The 22,117-nt window shown below is 40.7% G+C and overlaps 2 protein-coding genes and 1 long non-coding RNA gene across 4 annotated transcripts; 1 reads left to right on the top strand and 2 right to left on the bottom strand.

Annotated features, from left to right (window-relative positions):
* Positions 1-1,754: 1,754 nt before the first annotated feature.
* Positions 1,755-7,378, bottom strand: LOC121631262. Of its 2 annotated transcripts, XM_041972045.1 has the most exons (8): positions 5,179-5,270; positions 4,900-5,043; positions 4,650-4,763; positions 3,663-3,786; positions 3,542-3,558; positions 3,084-3,229; positions 2,429-2,722; positions 1,755-2,254 (listed from the first exon to the last, which is right to left on the bottom strand). In XM_041972045.1, exons 5-8 carry the CDS (start codon positions 3,556-3,558, stop codon positions 1,785-1,787), a joined length of 927 nt encoding a protein of 308 aa, XP_041827979.1. In that variant the 5' UTR covers positions 3,663-3,786; positions 4,650-4,763; positions 4,900-5,043; positions 5,179-5,270; the 3' UTR covers positions 1,755-1,784. The 2 variants fall into 2 exon arrangements, with proteins under 2 accessions (XP_041827979.1, XP_041827980.1); XM_041972046.1 differs by lacking the exons at positions 3,542-3,558; positions 3,663-3,786; positions 4,650-4,763; positions 4,900-5,043; positions 5,179-5,270 and adding exons at positions 6,075-6,081; positions 7,328-7,378 and having other exon boundaries at positions 3,084-3,413.
* An 8,681-nt stretch (positions 7,379-16,059) lies between these two features.
* Positions 16,060-16,638, top strand: LOC121631815. Its single transcript, XR_006008801.1, has 3 exons — positions 16,060-16,094; positions 16,180-16,259; positions 16,573-16,638. It is a non-coding gene; the product is annotated as an uncharacterized LOC121631815 (long non-coding RNA).
* A 1,702-nt stretch (positions 16,639-18,340) lies between these two features.
* Positions 18,341-19,466, bottom strand: LOC121631402. The gene is made up of 2 exons (XM_041972283.1): positions 19,331-19,466; positions 18,341-19,238 (listed from the first exon to the last, which is right to left on the bottom strand). Exons 1-2 carry the CDS (start codon positions 19,424-19,426, stop codon positions 18,486-18,488), a joined length of 849 nt encoding a protein of 282 aa, XP_041828217.1. The 5' UTR covers positions 19,427-19,466; the 3' UTR covers positions 18,341-18,485.
* Positions 19,467-22,117: the final 2,651 nt, after the last annotated feature.

Here is a 22,117-nt window from a genome sequence, read left to right as displayed (position 1 = left end):
CCATCGAGCAGAGTTTAAAAATCTTCTTGCACAGCGTACAGTGGGCCTCGTAGCTGTTCCCTGGAACCGTTGCTAACCATGTGTCCTAAATGTTGGATCATCCAGCCAGCGAACATTAAACCTGCACTTCCCCATGACTGACGCACCTGTTAGCTAATGAAGTACAAACTGCTAATGTGCCTGAAAATAGACCCCCCCACACACACAGACAACCAAGGGGTTCCGCAGATTCCAACCTCTTATACAAAAATACAAAACAGTAATTAGAAAGTTCTTTAGAGATTTCCAGATAAAATATATAAGTTCTGTTTATTTGATGTGTGCTATTTTTTAAGACCTTGGGACTCTGGATTTAAGGATTACTTGTCATTTTTAATGATATTTAAGGCCTTAATTTTGAAAAATCTCATTTAAGACTTTTTAAGGATCCGCGGATACCCTACCAATGACTTGGTGGGACCTACCATAGATATATATAGAACGCTAGATGCCTCGTCCGCGTTGCCAGCCAACAAAGTCGAACGTCCGTGCCTGGCGGCCATCTTACCACAGGTAGCTCTCTCACCCATAACGCTGTTGGTAGTGTAAAAGTACTTTTCAGAGGACCATAACTTGATCAAATTTCAACAGATTTTCAAACGGTTTGGTTTGTTATAAACATGGGTGGATGTAATAATTATACTCAATTGTTATTAATGATTATGTTGTCCTAAAAATAATGTTATGAAACAGGTAGATTAATATTTCCCTATTACAAATAGGCTATAAGCAAGGCTCTATGTTGAAATCCTTTAATGATTATGTTGTCCTAAAATAATTTCTGAAACAGGTAGATTAATATTTCCTATTACAAATAGGCTATAAGAAAGGCTCTATGTTGAAATCCTTTAATGATTATGTTGTCCTAAAAATAATTTTCTGAAACAGGTAGATTAATATTTCCTATTACAAATAGGCTATAAGAAAGGCTCTATGTTGAAATCCCCCCCTGTACACAGATGTATATACTGTAGACACTGCATACTTGAATACATTGAGGCCTTTGAGACCATACATGTAGGGGATAAACTTAACTGAACATTTTACCCACCTCTGACATACTTCATCTGCCTCTCAATATAATGCATGCTCATAATGTACCATAATCACAGAATACACAATATAAATTTAACCCCTTTCATGCGTAGCATCCACTATGGTGGACACCTATTTGACAGCTGTTTTCTAGTATATTCTTGGGTGGATATTTGTAATTTTGCCACTTCAGGGACATCAGTGAGTCATGCAATACACTGTTCACTTACTCTAGAATGAATATTTAATATATGTAATTCATACATTGTAATAACCAAACTTTCTTTAGTGATAAACAGGAAAATAAAAATGATAGCCATATTTTTTATAGAATAGCCAGATAATATAAATATGAAAAGCTTATCTAATTAATAATTTTGAATAAACTGTCAAAATACATTTCAAAAATAAGGTAAAATATGATCAAGAAATAAAAAAGCATCACTGTATGTGTCTCTGGAAGTAAAATACTGTATGCAAAAAACAGGTGGCACTGTTTCTTATAATTCATGCTTGAAAGGGTTAATACCACTAATATTGTATAAACAGTAAACGGTAACCTTCAGCATTATCAAATGTCCTCAATGTACAGTATAATTTACATTTACATATATGAAATCATAGAAAACCAGTTCTGAAACACATTGTTTAGAACATATTTAATTAGGAGCTGAAAACTCGGTGTCCGAAGACCCAACATCCACATTGCGCTAATGCCCTTTGAAAAGCACCGTTTTGTTGAGCTTCTGTCTCATACTGTTGCTCTGTAGGGTTATTGTCGTCATCCTAGCGACGTGGTGTAGCCTCAACTTAAAAAACAGGGACACAACTAATGTCAGCAGTGCATGGTGGTGGCTGTCTATGCCATACTGTGTATCATTGATGTGCTCCCCAAGCTCAAACACATCCTCTGACCCAATCCTCTTCCGTACAATGTAAATGACCTCCAGCAGTTTGATGGGCCTTGATTGTCTGCAACCAGCTGAGGCCTGGCGAATGACACATTCTGCTGCCCTGACGACCTTTACTGTTCCCTGTGATGGAATCACCAGGCCTCCATTGTTTTTTAGAGAGAGTAGGTGGTAGCTCTGGTCCTTGATGGCAGATGCAGGATCTGTCACCAGGCTGGCACGGCAGACATCACAGGCCAGCTTCTTCAGAGCCCGTCGCACAACAAATCCTAAAAAAGGGTTAGTATAACAATAGCATGACTAGAAGTAATGATAATAAATAAATAAACATGGGAAACCGTGAGACAGTTCTCCTTTTTTGACAATCATCATATCGTTTTCCCATGGATTTGAATACTGGCACTATTGGTTACCGGCAAAATCGGCTTTCAGTCAGCCTTTACCTGAAATGTACACAAGAGCGTTGTCCACAAGACCATTGAAGCGGACGGGAAGATAGCTGTGGTCATGGAGTAGGGCCGGAATGTCTGCAAATGGAGATGGAAGGTCTTCTCCTCCTGCTGCAGAGGAAACATCCACAGCTGACAGGCTTCTAGAGGTGTCAGTGGTCGCTGTTAGGGACTCGGTTTCATCTTGTGCTGTAACATTGCCTCTGCGACTCACAACTCCACACCGGGCCATCAGCTTCCTGAATATGTACTTAAACTGGCTGGCAGTGGGGTTGTTATTCCAGCCGCCTTGAAGAAACACAAGATTATCAAATAATTCAGACTGTGTCAATGGTGATCAATGTTCAGATAGACTTTTTTTTAGATACTCAATTTGTCAGTTTGTGACACTTGCATGAAATGTGTATGTCTTCAGAAAACACCCTCTCACACACACAAAAATTATATATATAAATATAATATAAATGTGTATGTATATATATATATATATATATATATATATATACATACATAAATATTATATATTTATATACACACACACACACAGGACATGATACATACACAAACAGACCCACAAACAATAAAAGCATTTGATTAAAATTGTGTCATTTTAGTGTTGTGGATGGTAAATATAAGTTGTGATCCCTACCGGATGCTCTAATAGAGTTAAAGAGAAGCTCTAAGTGGTCCTGGCTGAATCTGTAGGTCAGGACATATCGCTGGCCTTCAAGCAGCACAGGGACCATCGACATCAATGTGTCGATGTTGATGACAAAGCCCAGGACTGAGAGGAACCTTCAAAAGCAAATATTTAATTACTATGATTCTACTACTGTCCACAGGAAAGCAGGAATGCAAACTAACGGTATAGGATCAAAATAGTGAATGCTCCCAGAGCATCTCTCACTTCTACGGGTAGACACAAATTTACAGGTTAAACAATTGAAAATTGTTCACTGCTATTCATCTTAATTTTTTTCTTGGGGGGGGGTAAGCTGACTAGTTTGCATCCCTGACCTTAAAGTAATTATTGTGAGGTTTAGGACCCTTAAAATTACTTAAGGACACTAAACCTTCTTGACATAACAAAGACCATGCAAGACGTACCATTTTGACATGGGCATCTGGGGAGAAAAAAAAAAACGAATAAAGGAGAACTATAACCCAGACAAAAGCTGCAAACAGAAAATACATTGGAGCAAGATAGAATCATATGAATAATACATACCACTTTATGAACTTGATGCAGACTGAAAAGAGCATCTCATGAACTCGATGCAGAAAGGACAGAACATCTTACAGGACAGAGCATCCTATGAACTTGATGCAGACAGGAGGACAGAGCATCTGAACTTGATGCAGAAGATAGTAGATAAACAAGAGAACAGAACTTATTTAATGAACTTGAGGGATGCACTGACAACCAGTAGTTTTATCTTAAATAATTTCATGATTTATAAATTCACTAGCTTGTATACATCTACAAAGAATAAAAGAAATCCTGATTTTCTAAATCAACAGTCCAATTCTGATAATGTAATTAAGAATTTGTACTGGGTATTGGCGACTACAAATGGTGTCAGTGCGTCACTAGTTGAACAGTCACTATTTTAAAAGACCTCTTTGTTCTGTAAAGGGGTTTGCCATCCTCCATCTTCAAAGTGAGTAGGAACTCCCTGGCTTTTAACAAGAACTCCCTGGTGCTTGTCCAGTTTGTAGAACCAAGGGGGGCTTTGAACCCTTTGGCTCTGGGATTGCGACTGTTCAAGATGTCAAACAGCCTGTCTGTTATCTATAAACAAATATCTTAATTAACTGATAGCACTGAAATCATCACTATAAGACTTAGTGTCAACAGGTATCAGATACTAAGCATCCAAGTATGAGGCATAGTTTCCATTTCCATTTCCTCTGTGGATATGTTGCAGTGCCTTATACCTGTAAATATGAGATGTGACAATAAGGGTGCTTTTGAGAAAAGTATGAGGTCGGTGTAAACCGTTTTAACCATTTTAAGTTCTTACGTATCGTTGTATTTAAGGAGGATCATAATTATTTAATCAATCCTGATTTCAAATGTGAAAAGTGATAATCCTGGAGACATTCTTACCTCATAACCACAACTCTCTTAGTGTCACCTGACCAACAGATCAACTACAAAGGGAGGATGAGTTTTATAGGTTTGGTCAATGATGCAAATCTGTAGTTGCATTACCTTGATAAACTCTGAAGTAGCCTCAGAATCTTTGAACTCTGCATATCCCATGTCCTGCAAAGAGCGAAGTGCCACAGCCACAGAGTTACTGAGGGTCTGAGCAGCCAGGGAGACCTTAAGTTTAGAAAGAGAAATGAAGAACACATTTGCACTACAAGATACAAAGACCATCATAAAGTATAAAAAAAACAAAGGCTTAGAGTCCATTTCTATTGTGACCCTCTCTAAATGAATCCCCATGCAAACATACCTTCATCTTCTGATTAGCAAAGTTCACATGCTTATCAGTGACTCGGTTGGCAGCATGTAGTTCATTTTTCTTTTGGACATTGTTCAGCTGGACTATGTAATTCCAACTGATTCTGCCAGTTACACTTCTTATGGGGCTGTATGCCTGCAGATTGCAGAATCACATTTTTTTCCTCACAGCACACATCAACTGCAGTTAACATAATTATGTAAATACAAAGAACAATGTATAAAAAACAGAAAAGTAAAACAGAGTAAATGGGAAATAATGAGCATGTACCTGCAACATATTGCGTGTCAGCTTCAACATGTGGCAGGCATCCATCATGACAAAAACCTTGTCATGGGTTATTGGATGTGGAAAGTGGGTCTTCAGGGTACACATTTAACCACATAGCCATTTAAACCACTAACTCAAGCATGCCTATGGTGGACACTGGACATACTAAAAACATCTGTAAAATGACTATGTAAACATCGATTTGACTTTGGACAAGTTTTGCCCGATCCTCAGCTTGCCCCGTCAAAAATAAATATTTGAAGCCTTCCTATGTAGCCTGACCATTTATAATAATATTGTCTGCAGAGCTTCATGTAATTCAGTGTTAAATTAGACATCATGCACAATACCTTTGCAATGAGCTGGGATGTGGAAGGTGAATATGCAGAGTCTCTCTCATGGTAGTGGTAAGCCTTTGGACCATGCAAATGCAAGGGTAAGGGCAAAATCTCTCTGTGCTCGACAGGAGATGAACTGAAGGATCTGAATTCATAGGTCTTTAATAGAAAGCTAGGAAGGGGACAAAGATCATAAACTAGACAAAATAATCAATGTAAATATTTCATTTTACCTGAGTAGCATCCAAGCTTGTCTTTCAGCTCTTCGTTGATGAGATTTTTATCCTTCAGTTCCTCCAGGAGAGCCTGCATGTTGTTCTTTTGCCCTCTTTTCTCTCCTCAAGGCATTTGCTCTTCTCCCGCTCCAGTTTCCTAACTCTCGCTGAGGCTTCTTCAAGTTTTGGCCTTTAAGAGCCTTAGGGGAAGCAGGGCACGCGTACAAGTGGTCAGTGGCCTGCCGCTTGCGCTGCCCCTTGAGCCTCAATCTACTCTTCAGATGCTCCCTGTTTTAGGGCAAAATATACAAAAGCGTACACATAAATTACACTTTACTTTTACAACACTTCTCAATTATGTGAGCCTGAAGACACCATTAGGTTCTCCAATTCTCCAACAGAAAAACACAACATCATACAGTATCCCACTGATGGTGGATTTGTGGAGAAATAGAAATGATAGTTACAGGGCCATTATTAGATCGCTTTTGTTTCTGTGCATGTGTGGGTTTGGGTGTCTGTTTGGGGGGGGGTCACTTTGTAGGGCTTAGAGTAGAATCTTGTGGTGCTATTCCAGACACTGGTCTATGCATGGAAAACATGTAGGTTTCTTCACTTATATGGCAAAATATGTTTTTGTGGCTCTGGACAATAATGTAAAGGTCACCTAACGCCTAGGTATGGTTTAATGTTCATGTTTATTCATCCAGTGTATGAGTGACAGAGGCATGAGATGGCCAATGTTTTCAAACTTTTTACACAGAGTAACACAATCAAAATATATTTGGCTCTTAGACTACCTTCAAAGACTTATTTGGGTTCCAAACCAAGATAAAGGATTTAATATAAAAAGCCATATGATGCCCTCATTGATTTGACGTTCACATGCAAATACTCACATCATCATTCATCAGGTCCTTGGATTCAGCAGGTTGTCTTCTGCTCTTCTAGAAGTGGCTGTGCTTCTAGTTGCTTCCGACTAGAATAAACATAAGACATTGTGGAGTCTCTAAAATGTGCTGATATAAACAACATACTACAACTTGCAGGTACTAAAAACTAAAGTGTGACATTTGATCACATACTTCTATTGATATAACATCTATACACCTTCAATTATTGTTGGTTACACATACTCTTTGAAGATGGGCTGGAAAGTTGAATAAAGTTGGGACAACACCGTCTTTGAGCCGCACAGTCTGCCCCGTCCTGTCCATGTCCTCTCTCCTGAAATGGCTCACAGGCAGAGCAGGCACCTGTCAGAGGCTACAAAATCATTTCTCCTCAGAGCATTTCCCACTGCCTCCCTCCTTTCTTCTCCGTTTTTGGGAAATCTAAATAAAGTAAAAATGTACCTAGATCGGGATGTAAAGTAGCACTAGCCACCAGCAAATGCTGGTCAAATATAACAGTGGCTAGTAGATTTCAAATACATAAAAAAAAATTTATCAGTGGTTCATTTGTCATGAGCCCCACTGTTCCTGTATAACAGAAATTGTATTGAACATACTTCCACTAAATAACTAACGATTATCCTAAAAATAATATATTATCTTCTGGTGAAAGGTGAATCCCTCGTTTTCTTGTGGTCAAGACTACGATGATTAGCGCAGCCATAAGCTGCACAAAAGTCCGGCATGTTCTCTTTGGAAAAAACAAATTTCCTGTAGAAATAAGAATGGAAGATGTTTAAACAAACCAAACCCAAATGAAAATATGTGCAACTTTAGTTATATTGAAAAGAAACACCAATTCTGCTCTGACTTCGACGTAAAATTACTAGGTGCTAGCTAGCAGCCTAGCCATACACAACGTTGACTAAACCGTTTTCTGAAGAGAAAATCTGCGATTTCAACAGTCCAAGCATCCAGATTATAACCCGTTAATACTGTTTCTAATAAATCCCACCATTTGTAAATCCCGTCAAAATTTCAATCGAGATAAGAATAATAATGTTTCAGCAGATCACTGACCTTACTTGGTTTACCTCAGGTTCGACAGATTCTGCCAGGAAGCGAACTGTGGTAAGATGGCCGACCTGTGATGCCGTGTAAGAGACTCCGCCATAAGGCATCTAGCGTTCTATATATATCTATGCTTACTAGGACAAATGACGTCACATTCTCCATTCATGTGTATTGTGTTTTTACTTCCAGCTATCCTAAATGACATTCCTCCTATCTAAAATAAACATTCTGGATATCTGAAACAGTATTCTTACTAGGAAAAAAGAGAGTTTCTGATATCCAGAATCCAATAGTTTCTAGTCATAATTTTCATTTCAAGGTATCAAAAATCATTACTAAAACAAACTAATGTAATCACCTGCGTGTGACCCATAATGCTTAGCGGCTCACATTCCGTATTTAACACATTCAGCTTCGTTAACTCCCGTTTTCTCCACGAGTTGTAATGGCATTAGCGGTCATTCACAAGAACTACCTAATTTAAAATCCGCCCTGTTTTTGGATTTTGGTAATTCCTTTTTTTATTTTTCCTTCTGAATTGAAAGATGAAGACATGTTAAAAGGGGGCCCAGAAGTTTGACTATTTCTTTCAAATTAAAAGCCTAGATTAACACGTAGCATCGTGCAAGCACATACTGTGTTGAATGAAATGAAATGAAAATGAAATGAAATGAAATGAATGAATGAAATGAAAAATACTTTATTAATCCCAAAGGGAAATTCAATATTGTAGTAGTAGTATATTTTTTTTTTTTTTTTTTTTTTTTTTTAAACACATCACATTAATTAATTAAGGGCTTTGTTCTTCAGCCTGATAGCTGCTGGAAGGAAGGATCTTCTGTATCTCTCTGTCTTGCATCGGACTTGAACAAGCCTCCCACTGAACACACTCTGTATGTTCGTCACGGCGTTGTGTAGAGGGTGTGAAGGATCTTCCATTATCTTCGTCAGCTTGTACAGAATTCTTTATTTGATGATCAACTCCAGCGGCTCCAGAGTTACTCCAAGCACAGATCCAGCTTTCTTGATCAGTTTTGTTAATTCTTTTCAAGTCTCTGGTTTCTGATGCCGCTGCACCAGCAGATTGCTGCAAGCTGATTGCACTTTCAACCAACAGACCTGTAGAACATTTGCAACATTTTGGTGCAGACGTTAAAAGATCTCAGCTTCCTTAAGAAGTAGAGTCCTGCTCTGACCTTTCTTGTAAATGTACTCAGTGTTGCTTTTCCACTCAAGTCTGTTGTCCAGCTGAACTCCAAGGTACTTGTATTCCTCCACCACCTCCACCTCCTCTCCCATGATGGAAACACTTCTATGTGTGTTCTTGTTCCTCCTGAAGCCAACAATCATCTCCTTTGTTTTCTTGGTATTCAAGATGAGATGATTGTCACCGCACCATTTCACAAACTGACCGACCAGTTCTCTGTACTCTGCTTCTTGTCCATCACTGATACACCCAACAACTGCTGAGTCATCAGAGTATTTCTGCAGATGACAGAACTCAGAGTTGTACTGGAAGTCTGAGGTGTACAGCGTGAACAGAAATGGTGAAAGTACAGTCCCTTGTGGTGTTCCAGTGCTGCTGACCACCATCTCAGACACACAACCTTTCAGTCTCACAAACTGTGGTCTGTTTGTGAGGTATTCGTAAATCCAGGTGGTTGTGGAGGGATCCACCTGGAATTTCTGCAGCTTCTCACACAGCAGAGCAGGCTGAATCGTATTAAAAGCACTTGAGAAATCAAAGAACATGACCCTCAAAGTGCTGCCTGACTGGTCCAGATGAGAGTGGGCTCTCTGAAGCAGGTATATGATGGCATCTTCAACCCCAAGCCCATTACGGTATGCAAACTGTAATGGGTCCTGAAAGGTGTTCACCTGCTTGCTGAGGTGAGCCAGTAAGAGTCTCTCCAGGACTTTCATGACGTGAGATGTCAGGGCGACTGGTCTGTAGTCTTTTGGTTCAGCTGGTTGTGGTTTTTTAGGCACTGGAACAAGGCAGGATGTTTTCCACAGCACCGGGATTCTTCTCTGACTCAGGCTGGTGTTGAACAGGTGCTGGAGAATCGGACATAGCTGTTTTGAGCAGGTCTTGAGAACTCTGGGACTGACACCATCTGGACCTGCAGCCTTGTTCTGGTTCAGTTTCACCAGTTGTTGCATGACTTGGTTACAGGAGACAGACAGAGTGGAGGTGGAGGCAGAGGAGGTTTCAGGAAGTCCTGATGTGGAGGGAGATGAGGTTGTGTCCAGGTCCTTGACTGAGCTGCAGGGTGACAGAGTGGAGGTGTGACAGGAAAGCTGTGGGCTCATGGAGGGTGTGTGGCTAGTTGGGGTTGAAGCAGGAGATGAGCTAAACCTATTGAAGAACATGTTCAGTTCATTCGCTCTGTCCAGACCTCCATCGGTCTGATCCTCCTTTATCCCGAAGCCAGTGATCTTCTTCATTCCTGACCACACATCCCTCACATTGTTTTTCTGAAGCTTACTTTCCAACTTCTTCCTGTAGTCCTCCTTGCACTTCTTCGTTTGTGTTTTAAGTTGTTTTTGTGTGGACTTCAATAACTCCCTGTCTCCATCCCTAAAAGCTTTCTTTTTTGATGTTCAGCAGCTTTTTTCAGGTCACTGGTGATCCAGGGTTTGTTATTGGGGAAGCACCTCACTGTTCTTGTTGGAACGGTGCTGTCCACACAGAAGTTAATATAATCTGTCACACACTCAGTCAAGGCATTGATGTCATCTCCATGAGGTTCACATAGGACGTTCCAGTCTGTAGCCTCGAAGCATCCTCTCAGAGCATCTTCAGCTTCATTAGACCAGGTTCTAATAGCCTTTCTAATGACTGGTTGTTGCTGAACGATGGGCTTGTAGGAGGAGGAGAGAAGAACTAGTTATGGTTCTGATCTTCCTAAAGGTGGCAGGGCAAAGGAGCTGTATGCATTTTTAATATTTGCATAAAATAAGTCCAACGTTTTGTTTTCTCTGGTGGAGCAGCTGACAAACTGTTGGAAAGTTGGTAGAGTTGGCAGAGAGGGAGATGTTGTTAAAATCTCCAGAGATAGCCACAAATGCGTTTGGATGTTGTGTTTGAAGCCTGGCCACTACAGAGTTAATGACATCACAGGCTGCGTCTGGAGCGGTACCAGGTAATATATATACCGCTACCAGAATAACGCATGTGAACTCTCTGGGTAAATAATACGGGCGGAGACTCACAGCTAGCAGTTCAATGTCTCTTGTGCAGATCTTCTCTTTAACAGTGACATGTTCAGGATGACACCAGCGCTGGTTTACCAGCACCGCAATTCCACCTCCCTTCAACTTCCCGCTGAGTTGTTTATTGCGGTCTGCACGGACCGTCCTGAAGCCGTGTACAGACGCATTACAGTCTGGGATGTGTTCATGCAGCCATGTCTCGGTGAAGCACATAATACTGCACTCTCTGTATTCTTTAAGAGACCTGGTTAGCACCTGAAGTTCATCAATTTTGTTAGCTAGCGATCTCACGTTTCCCATAACAACCGTTGGAGAAAACGGTTTGAATCGCCACCGTTTTTCTCTCTGCCTCGCTCCTGCCCTGCATCCTCTTCTCTTTCTTTTCAACTCCGTTGGGATTTGAAGTGTTGTTTCACTGATAATCTTGAGTTTGGAGAGTTTTATCAGTTGATCCCGATGGTAAACAAGTCTCGTTGCCATGGAGACTCACAATAACAAGTCTTGCAAAAACAGAAAAATATTCAGAAAAAATCTCCCGTATAGCACAGCCTCTGACCAGCGTGAAAAATCAACCCGAACAGACACAGATTGACAGCTGATGTCCTTAAAAAAGACGGCTATATTGCAAAAAATCACGAGTTAAAAACAGAGCTACTACAATTGCTGCTGCCACCTAGCGGCGCATTCTAGAATATGTGTTGACTCATATAAAACAATATGAATATGTTCGTTCGGGCAGACAGCGACCCCAAGATGATGACAATAATAATAATAATAATAATAATAAGATAGATAGATAGATAGATAGATAGATAGATAGATAGATAGATAGATAGATAGATAGATAGATAGATAGATAGATAGATAGATAGATAGATAGATAGATAGATAGATAGATAGAAATAAAAGCCTAGTGGGTAACAAGTAACCAGGATTATAATGATTGTTCACAGTGATCACAGTGCTGTGAACTGTTCATAGCTATTATTCCTTGCTGGCTAAGTTACGTTGAATGTCTGGAATTTATCTGTGCCAAGCCGTCATATAACATGGTGAACAACTTAATCTGCCAAAGTGGAAAATCAGCATTTTCATTCAGATTTTTCCAGTGGGTAGGTCATTTTGTGCAGTTTTCTCAATAGTAAATGTAAATGGAGTCTAGAAAAGTTGTTTCATCAGTACAGCGCAGGAAAACTTCTAATATTCTATTTCCTTACACAGCTGCTGTTACTGAATCACCACAAGGTGGCAGAATACATGAGGGACATGGACTGGACTTTTGGCAGGCTACGCATACTGAAGACTTTATTCCATGTGGGAATGCCAAAGATTGAACAATATACCATCCACTCCAATGTACAAAGGAAGCTGTTGCCACAGTTTCCACAACAGTGCCTGATATGGAGCCTGAGTGAAATTAGGGTGTAATCAAGACCTGTTTCTATGTTTATATCACCATAGAATAAAACTATTTGTCATGTCAGTATTGATGAACGTTTAAAAGTCCATTTAATAATTTACTACACTAGAATGAAACTCCTGATTACGTTAATACTTAAATTAACTGGCTTTCCCACAGGAATCCTGGTAATAACCAAAAACACAACAGCTTGATTTTGATGGTGCACAAGCTCTTTAAGGTAGTTACCACTTGTATGGGAGATGATGTTAAATATGAAAGGCTGCTGGCAACAGCTGATGAAAACTAAGTGTATGCTGGTTTTACAGTGTATGCTAGTCTAACAGATGTAGCTGTCGAACGTATGCCGATCTGACAACGTATGCTAAACTGACAGAACATGGGCAGACAGACCAAGTGTTTGGGAGAGGACAAAATGGACAGAGGTGTACAGGAGGACATGGATGCTGAAGTGCTGCTTCAGTGCCATGATTATGATGTGAAACCAGAACCAGGAGCTTTAGGTACAGTGCACAAAATCATGGGCTCAATATGTTTTTCACTTTTAAAGGTTGCCAGTTACCGTCATCTACTGACATTTTGGCATCACACTGAACAAAGAGCTGGTACACATCATCTGCCTCCAGTGCAGCAGTTCCTGACAAGGCCACGGATCCACTGCATCGACCAGTAGGAATAGTTTATAATTCAAGTTTTGGTTTAACTTTTAAAACAGCTTTCTGCCAAGTAGCCCTTGAAAACACTGTTTTTCATTTTAATAAAGTTAAAATTTTCTTTTAAATGACCACTATCCCTTCTTCACTTCACCAGAACCAATGTCTTCCAACAATTGTTGAATAGTTTCAGTTCTTGCTGTACCTGTCTCTCGGTCTGAAGGAGAAAGATCTCAGTGACCGTTTCAAAGTTCATCAGTCCACTGTAAGCAGGATCATTACAACCTGGATCAATTCTTTGTACACTTGGCGAAGTTGGGATATGGATGTCTCCTGACATGATTAAAGCCACAATGCCAAACGTGTTTGGAAAGTACTCTGACACCCCAGTAATTATTGACTTTACAGAGATGAAATGTCACATACCTTCATCTTTTCTCTTACAGAGTGAGATGTTTTTACAGTACAAATCCCACTCTGCCATGAAAGGAATGTGTCCCCACATGGTGCTATCAATCCTGCTTCTTCGTTGGATTCTGGCTCTGTTAGTAACAAAGAATTGTTTAGGCAATCTGGCATTATCCAGCTTCTGGAAAAAGATATGGCCATTATGGAGAATTTTAGAATAAATGACCTGGTGCCCTTCAAAGTTTACAAACCACCTTTTCTCACTAAAAACTCAAAGCTATCACATGACGTGCTGTTCACTCAGGACTTTGCATGGTTAAGGATACAAGTGGAAAGGGCCAATAAGGAGAACAAATTATATGACACCATCATCCCCTGAACCTTTGAGGCAGTGTCAACCAGCTTTTTGCAGTAACCTGCCTCCTGAGTAACTATGAAAACAAACCCCCGGTCAAAACTTGGGCCAAGGTACTGACAGCAGGTTAAGTTGCACATGGGGTGATCAGATAGCTCAGTGGTGCCCTACTAGTTTACAGAACAATAACATGTTTGAAAATGCCATTTAGACAGGGACCAGTGATAACACCCTGCTGACGCAGTCTGATTGGCTGAGACACCTGCGCTGCAGAGTGGGTGATGACTTTGCCTAATTGCCCAAAATGCAGAGACAGCATCTTTGTGGACCTGCAGTTTCATCTAACAGGATTGGAGGATGTGATAGACATCCTCCAGCCTGTCATCAGGGGATAGAGTTTTGTTGTTTTTAATCTCAACTGGTGCTTTTTCTGTTCAGTTATAAAGTTATGGTTAAGTTGGTTCTAAGCATTTGTTTATATTGAAATGAAAAGTTTGGTTATTTCTTTTCAAACTGGTTGTGGTCTCTCCTTCATGTTGTTATCAACACAAGCCTGGCACAGAAACCAGTAACTACAGGTACATTTTGAATCTGTCGTTACTGTTAGGGTGTTTATGAATAAAGCCGTTGTGTTTTTCGTTATTACCAGGATATAAATTCCACACGTTCAACGTAACTTAGCCAGCAAGGAATAATAGCTATGAACAGTTCACAGCACTGTGATCACTGTGAACAATCATTATAATCCTGGTTACTTGGTTACCTGGTTACCCACTAGGCTTTAATTTCTATCTATCTATCTATCTATCTATCTATCTATCTATCTATCTATCTATCTATCTATCTATCTATCTATCTATCTATCTATCTATCTATCTATCTATCTATCTATCTATCTATCATTATCTTATTATTACTATTGTCATCATCTTGGGGTCGCTGTCTGCCCGAACGAATATATTCATATTGTTTTGTATGAGTCAACACAGTATGTGCTTGCACGATGCTACATGTTAATCTAGGCTTTTAATTTCAAAGAAATATTCTAGCTTCCGGGCCGCCTGTTAACATGTCTTCATCTTTCTATGGGCTTTATGCGCAGTCTCTTCCTGGTCACGATAAGCCAGCCCAACTACTTCCGGTTGACAGCTGCCAAAGCGGTGAATATGGTGTTTTTTACCCGTTGTCTTCAAGACTTGCCTCGCATCAACGGACGATGTCCACAGGATTTTCCAGAAGCATACGACGACGTCCGCAAGCAAGCGGATTAAAGGCTTTAAGTTGTTTATCACCAACTTTATACACGATTATGAAGGTAAGTGTTTCGCTAACAGTGGTAGCTCGAAGGTAGCATCATAAGAAGACAGGCAGCTAGTCAACGTGTTAATGTGATTAGGACACCGTGTAGTAAGAACAGTAAATATTAAGCTCACATTTTACACAGAAATATGTTTGGTCTGTTTTTGACATATAGTAATGCTTTGCTACTTATATTGTGTGTTCTTTGGTTAGCACCATTTGCTAATAAGTCACTACTGCTTCTCTTCCTCAGTTTCCCACAAGAGTGAGACAGAAGTGACAGTGAGGGCAAAGTGCTTCAGATCCATGAAAAAGAGCCAGAAGCCGCATTCATTGAGTGTAGGGAAATGGGAGCAGCGGGAAGAATTTACTTATTAAATATCACCTCAAACGGCAGTTAGTTGCAGTCCTGGGTTTTGATGCTGCTGTAATTTTTGCTGTTAATGTCTGTCGTTCAGAGGCATTTTCTACTCTGGTTTATTAATGTGATGGGAACTATGTAGCTCTACATTTATTGTCAGGAGTTTTTTTTCATGTAGACGAAATAAGGGGAAACGATGCATATTAATGAACATTCAGTCAAATGTAAATATAGCTCAAGGCTAATTTCCATCTGTAGACCCCCTGGCAGGTTAATGGTACTACAGAAATGCACACTAGACAAAAATAATTCAGTATTTTATATCTATTCAGTATTTTAACATATAAGAATATTTGGCTAAAACATATAACAAGTTTAACAACTTTAGTTGCTGTGTTTTTATAAGTCATACCAGTTTTAGGGCTATCATTCACTGCATGGATATAAAACCACTTCACATGGTACTGTTTCTATCAACTTCTTTTACAGGTGGTTCTCAAAGACACTAAACCTGTTGAGCTGCTGACGTACCAGTGTTCATGTGTTGCTGGGCTTGCCCTGTGCAGTCATGTTGCAGCCTTGCTGTATCAGTCTGCTGATTACAGCCAGAAGGGACTTACAGCTGTACCCCCAACACAAAGCTGCACACATTCTGAACAGCAGTGGCACAAACCTCGTACTCAGGTGAAAAATCCAAATTTTTTTAACATAATGTTGTTAGTTACACACATAGAAAAACCTCATCTTTAACTTTTACATTTCTTTACAGGGCTTCAAACCTGGTCCGACCAATCAGATGGTGATAGTATCAGCAAGACCCAAAGAAAGAAGACTGGCTGAAGGAATCCGGTAATACATTACACATAGAATAGTTCATTTATTTTCCTTTGTCTGTTTCATTGAATTTCCCTTTATAAGCATGCACACATGCACACTCTTCTTCTTATCGCACACAGCTTGTTAACAGTGAGGCACAAGAGAAGGCATAGATGCAGTGAGTACATAGTACATGGTAGATGATACCAAACCAACAAGCAGCGTGAACAGCTTCTTAAGAATAAAGTCTACTCCAAAGTTTGGCAGGTCAGAAGGTTAAACTGAATTGATCTCATAAAATATTTGACTGAACATGTAAAACAATTACGCTATGTTGTAATTGCAGGAGTAATTTATACAAAGCAGCCTCAAACCTGACCTGCGAGCTCCCAGACATGACTGTGCTTCACCTGAACGAGGCCTATGAACAGATGCCAAGGGACACTGCTCCACTTATAACCACCGTGGGGATTTCAGGGGCTATACCACTGGTGGATAGTGCCTTTGGCAAAGTTCAAGAAGGAAGTGTCCTCTCCTATCTCCTCCCAGCATGGAGCCCACCTAAAACGTGTTTGCATTCCACTGCAACACCACGACCATCTGTACCTCCCTCTAATTACTTCTTGGGCCCCACCAAGTGCTGCTTTGTACTGAGCCATCATCAGCAACTCCACATGGTGTCTCTGGAAACATCACATGACATGGCCCACCGAACTGAGGAGAGCACAAGGCAGCAAAGCTCTCTGCAGGAATGGCACCTCTTAAGGAGGCTGCGTGTGACATCCTCTAGATTTAGGTATGTGCACTTTTCACCCAACAGGATATATAGTTGTAAACAAACATGATGATCCTGTCGGAATAAGAAACTGTGTTAAATATGATTTTGTTTTTAAAACTTTGCCTTCATATAAACATCTTTTTTAGAAACCGCAGCCTAGCAGACCTTATGCATTTTGGTTTTAATAATAGTATAGTGTTTATATATATATATATATAATTGTACTGTTTAATTATATACTGTTTATCCATGTGATGTGCTTCAGAGAAGTTTGCCATGTGAGAGGACAGTCATCGGCAGAAAGCTTGGCCTCGAATCTCCCAGTCAGGCTACAAAACTGCTGACATGAAGAGAGGCCTCGAGCTGGAGCCTAAGGCAATAGAGGAGTATTGTCTGGCGAGGGACGTCAACCACTACCCATGTGGCTTCATCATTCATCCCGATGCGCCGTGGCTTGGGGCTTCACCAGATGGTCTGATCTACGACCCAAAAGCTGAACCTGCATTTGGACTGGTAGAGGTGAAGTGTCCTCATGTCAGAAGCTATGTCGACTGCACTTACCTCAGGGTCTCTGATGACATACTTCAGTTAAAAAAATCACATGCCTACTACTGGCAGGTGCAGGGGCAACTTTTATTAAGTGGATTTGAATGGTGCGACTTTGTAGTCTACACTGAGGATGACCTGTTCATTCAGAGGATTTACAGGGATGATGAAGTTCTACAAGCTATAAAAGAGAAAACTGATTATGATGCTTGCACTGCTTGTAAACAGAGGTGGGTAGTAACGTGGTACATTTACTCCATTACATTATCTTGGGTAAGTTTTTACAAAAAATGTACTTTTTATCGTAGTTTTAAAACGGTGTGCTTTTTACTTTCACTCAAATATACTTATAAATTAACACTACTTTTACTCCATTACAATTGCATGCATTCCACTCGTTGCTTCTATTTTTTGGCCATTTATTAATACGAATCAGTTTTGTTACACGACTTCCACATGACCATCTCAGAAAACAAACATACTGTGCTGGTGGCTACGTCAGTTTTATGGAGACTGTTTTAATGTGATGGATGTTTTATTCATGTTCATTTTTTTTCATCACTGTTTCAGTTATTGATTTTTAGTTAAAAAGAATATATCTGATGTTGTTGTCAGTATTTTAGTAGTTTTTTTCAATAAGTACTTTTTAGTCTAACTAGAGTAATTATCTGGATGACTAGCTTTGACTTTTACTTGAGTCATATTTTTCTCATGTAACAGTACTATTATTTCAGAATTTTTGGCTTCTCTACCCACCTCTGCTTGTAAATAACAAACAAACACAAAACAATTAAAATTCCACCGTTTGTGTCCCAAAGGAAGGCTGTGAGATCGCCTTTTTTATTGCATCAAAATGTTTAAAACAGCAATAACAATATCACATTCAATGACTAACTATTCTACAATAATCACTTGCAATGTCAGATTTGATTGTTCTACTTTGCCCAAGCCTTAACCAAGGGGCCATTTTCGTAGTTCAGCAGGAGACATGCAACAACGTACAGCTGATTAATGTTACCAAACATATTCAAAGGAATGACTGAATCCAATAACTTGTGTTCTTTCAATCTTCGAATCACACGCTCCACATGCACTCTGAGGTGTGCGATTGCCTGCGTTTCCCTGACCTCACTCTCAGGCATTTGATGTCTTCCTGAAAGAAATGCAGGTCTGTACATCTTACAGGGCACACAGTTGTCCATCAGGAAGCCTCTGTCCACCATGATCGCTGAGTCTGGACGGAGAAGCTTGCAAAGACCTGATTCCACAAACAGCTGCTTGTCGCTGATCGAACCAGCATAGAGGGGAGAAACAAAGGTCACTGGACCATGTGGTGCTATACCAGTCATTCCTTTCAGGGTGCAGTGGGACTTGTAGTTTGAGTAGACCTCACTCTGTAGCAAGGGAGAAGAAGGGGTTTGGCACCTCAGCTCAGTGCAGTCCAGAACCACAGTGGTGTCAGCATAGTCTCTGAACTCTACAGGTAGGTACTCCCGGATCCTCTCTTGTGTCATCCAGATTCTCTGTGCACCCAGGACAGAAAGCAAAAAATTGCTCCATGTGAGAATTATTCTGCTCACAGTAGATTGGTGGATTTGATAGCGGTCAGCCAGGTCCCTCTGCTTCAGTACAAGGGCCGGGTAGTTCAGGAACAGGAACATCTCATCTATTGGGTGTAGAGCCTGTCCCTGTGAAATACACAAGATAAGAAATAAATGGTTGGCTGTACTACTTTATTGTGCTCTAGTTGGAAAATCACATAATTACAAATAAGGCCTACCGTGGGAGCACTCAGTCGTCCAGCATCATCAGCAGTTAAGCTGGTCGCTCGGACCATGTATTTCAGTGATGGTTGAATGACCTGCCAAAACCGCATCAGGTGGTCATAAGATGCAAACCTGGAAACAGATGGAGACCTAACTTCACCTGAGGGACATTCCATTTTGTTTTATTTATTATTTTGAAAATTACCATAAGCAGGACAAATGTTAACCAAACTACATTAGTCAGATATTCAGTCATTTTTTTCCCCACACGCTGTGTAAATTTTTTTTAGATAGACATTTATTTATGCCTCAGTGGGGTAATTCATAGTGCTGTAGACAGCTGTACAATTTCACAGTAAACAAGTAAAACAAATATGAATAGATAAACAAGTTGTGTATACAAATATATATATATACACAACTACAATATAAATACATCAACACTGCTGTGAACAGGCCTAATTGTGGAGTCTGACAGCAGAGGGGAGGAAGGACCTGCTGTATCTCTCCATTGATGATGCTTTTGGTGTTCTTGACCTTCATCTGCGATCTGAAGTAAACCTTCCTGCTACAAGCAACCACCTGTTAGACCGGGGTCTTATTAATTTGTATTTCAGAATACGTTTTTAATTTCCATGTTCATGGAGTCTAACAAGTAAACCAGTCTATCCAAATATAAGAAGACGACCCCTCATTTCCCCTTGATGTTTCACTCTCAGCAGATATCTGCATCTGATCATCCACCTGGCTGCTTACTACCTGCAGATTGTACAGGTGAAGCTCCTGCAAACTTCAGTTATACTGAGGGGTTACCTTATGAAATAAATGCTTAACATTTTCACAGTACAGGGCAGCCCCTTTCACCCTGCTGCTGTCAGACCTTACAATCAGACCTGCTCACAGTCGACAACATGTAAGCTAGATGTTTACAGTAAGCAATAAGCAGAAAGCAATATACCATCTCCTGTGCTATTACACAGCTCTTTAATTTTCACCAATATAAAAAATAAAATAATGGAGCTCCTCTTGTGACACTATTATTAGGGTCCGAGCCATACAAAGTATGGCAAGACCCTATTGTTCCTGAAATGTTTATTATTAGGGTCCGAGCCATACAAAGTATGGCGGGGCCCTATTGTTTTCCAAATGTTTATTATACTTCTCCTAAGCGCTTCCAGGCCAAATTTGACCCCCTAAACACCCATGAAAAGTTGTGAAACTTGGCACACACGTCAAGCCCGGTGAAAATCGCGATATTCTAAAGTCCGCATACACTCCAATGCAAAAGTGGCTCAACAGCACCACCTAGAAGTCAAAAAAATACCCCATTGAATGGGGTCAGGGAACGTCTACTTCCACGTAGGAAGACGAAACTCGGCACACACGTGTAACACCCCGAGTCGAGCAAAAAAGTCAATCTAACACCTATTGCCATGGCAACAGGGTGCCCGCCATCTTGGCGTGTGCTGCCATTTATTTGCCATTTTTTGCACTTTACACACATCGTATTTGAACGAACTAGTCTCAGGGGATTCATCCGAGTGACTCCAAACTTGGTGGGAAGCTTCCTGACAAGTTGGGGACCAAACGCTCCTCAAATCTTTCTAATAGCCAAAAGCGTGTTACCGTGGTAACTGACGGAAAATGACCTTCTCGCCATGAAACACGGTTTGCTCATATCTCCATAGAAATACATGGGATCTCCACCAAACTTGACAGTATTCATACGTGTCACACCCCAAGTCCAGCAAAGAAGTCAATCAAACACCTGTTTCCATGGCAACGGGGTGGCCGCCATCTTGGATTTCACTGCCATTTGAACGAACTAGTCTGAGGGGATGCGTCCGACTGACTCCAAACTTGGTGGGGACCTTCCTGACAAGTTGGGGACCAAACGCTCCTCAAATCTCTCTAATAGGAGAAAGCGTGTTACCGTGGCAACCGACGGAAAACGCCTTCTCGCCATGAAACACGGTTTGCTCATATCTCCATAGAAATACATGGGATCTCCACCAAACTTGACAGTATTCATACGTGTCACACCCCAAGTCCAGCAAAGAAGTCAATCAAACACCTGTTTCCATGGCAACGGGGTGGCCGCCATCTTGGATTTCACTGCCATTTGAACGAACTAGTCTGAGGGGATGCGTCCGACTGACTCCAAACTTGGTGGGGACCTTCCTGACAAGTTGGGGACCAAACGCTCCTCAAATCTCTCTAATAGGAGAAAGCGTGTTACCGTGGCAACCGACGGAAAACGCCTTCTCGCCATGAAACACGGTTTGCTCATATCTCCACAGAAATAGATGGGATCTGCACCAAACTTGACAGGATTCATACTTGTTGGGTCCCTAACACATTGCACCACCTGTTGTCATGGCAACATAGCATGTTAGCTAGCAGAATTACCATGCAAGCAAGAAATGCTAACCAAATATATCAACATTTTAGATTTTCAGCTGGGTGTTTTGCCATTTTACCTTCCATGTTACCAGGTTACCTACCATGCTAGGAACAGGTGTATGAGACGGGTGGCGGGGTCCAGGCCGCTCGGACCCGATGGATGCCGCTTGCGGCTTTAATTAGGGTCCGAGCCATACAAAGTATGGCAAGGCCCTATTGTTCCTGAAATGTTTATTATTAGGGTCCGAGCCATACGAAGTATGGCGGGGCCCTATTGTTTTCCAAATGTTTAGTCTCCTCCTAAGCATTTCGACGCCACATTTGACCCCCTAAACACCCATGAAAAGTTGTGAAACTTGGCACACACGTCAAGCCCGGCGAAAATCGGATATTATAAG

This window comes from Melanotaenia boesemani, chromosome 20 (assembly GCF_017639745.1).
Source record: "Melanotaenia boesemani isolate fMelBoe1 chromosome 20, fMelBoe1.pri, whole genome shotgun sequence".
NCBI lineage: Eukaryota > Metazoa > Chordata > Actinopteri > Atheriniformes > Melanotaeniidae > Melanotaenia > Melanotaenia boesemani.
This window is presented reverse-complemented; position numbering and strand designations above follow the sequence as displayed.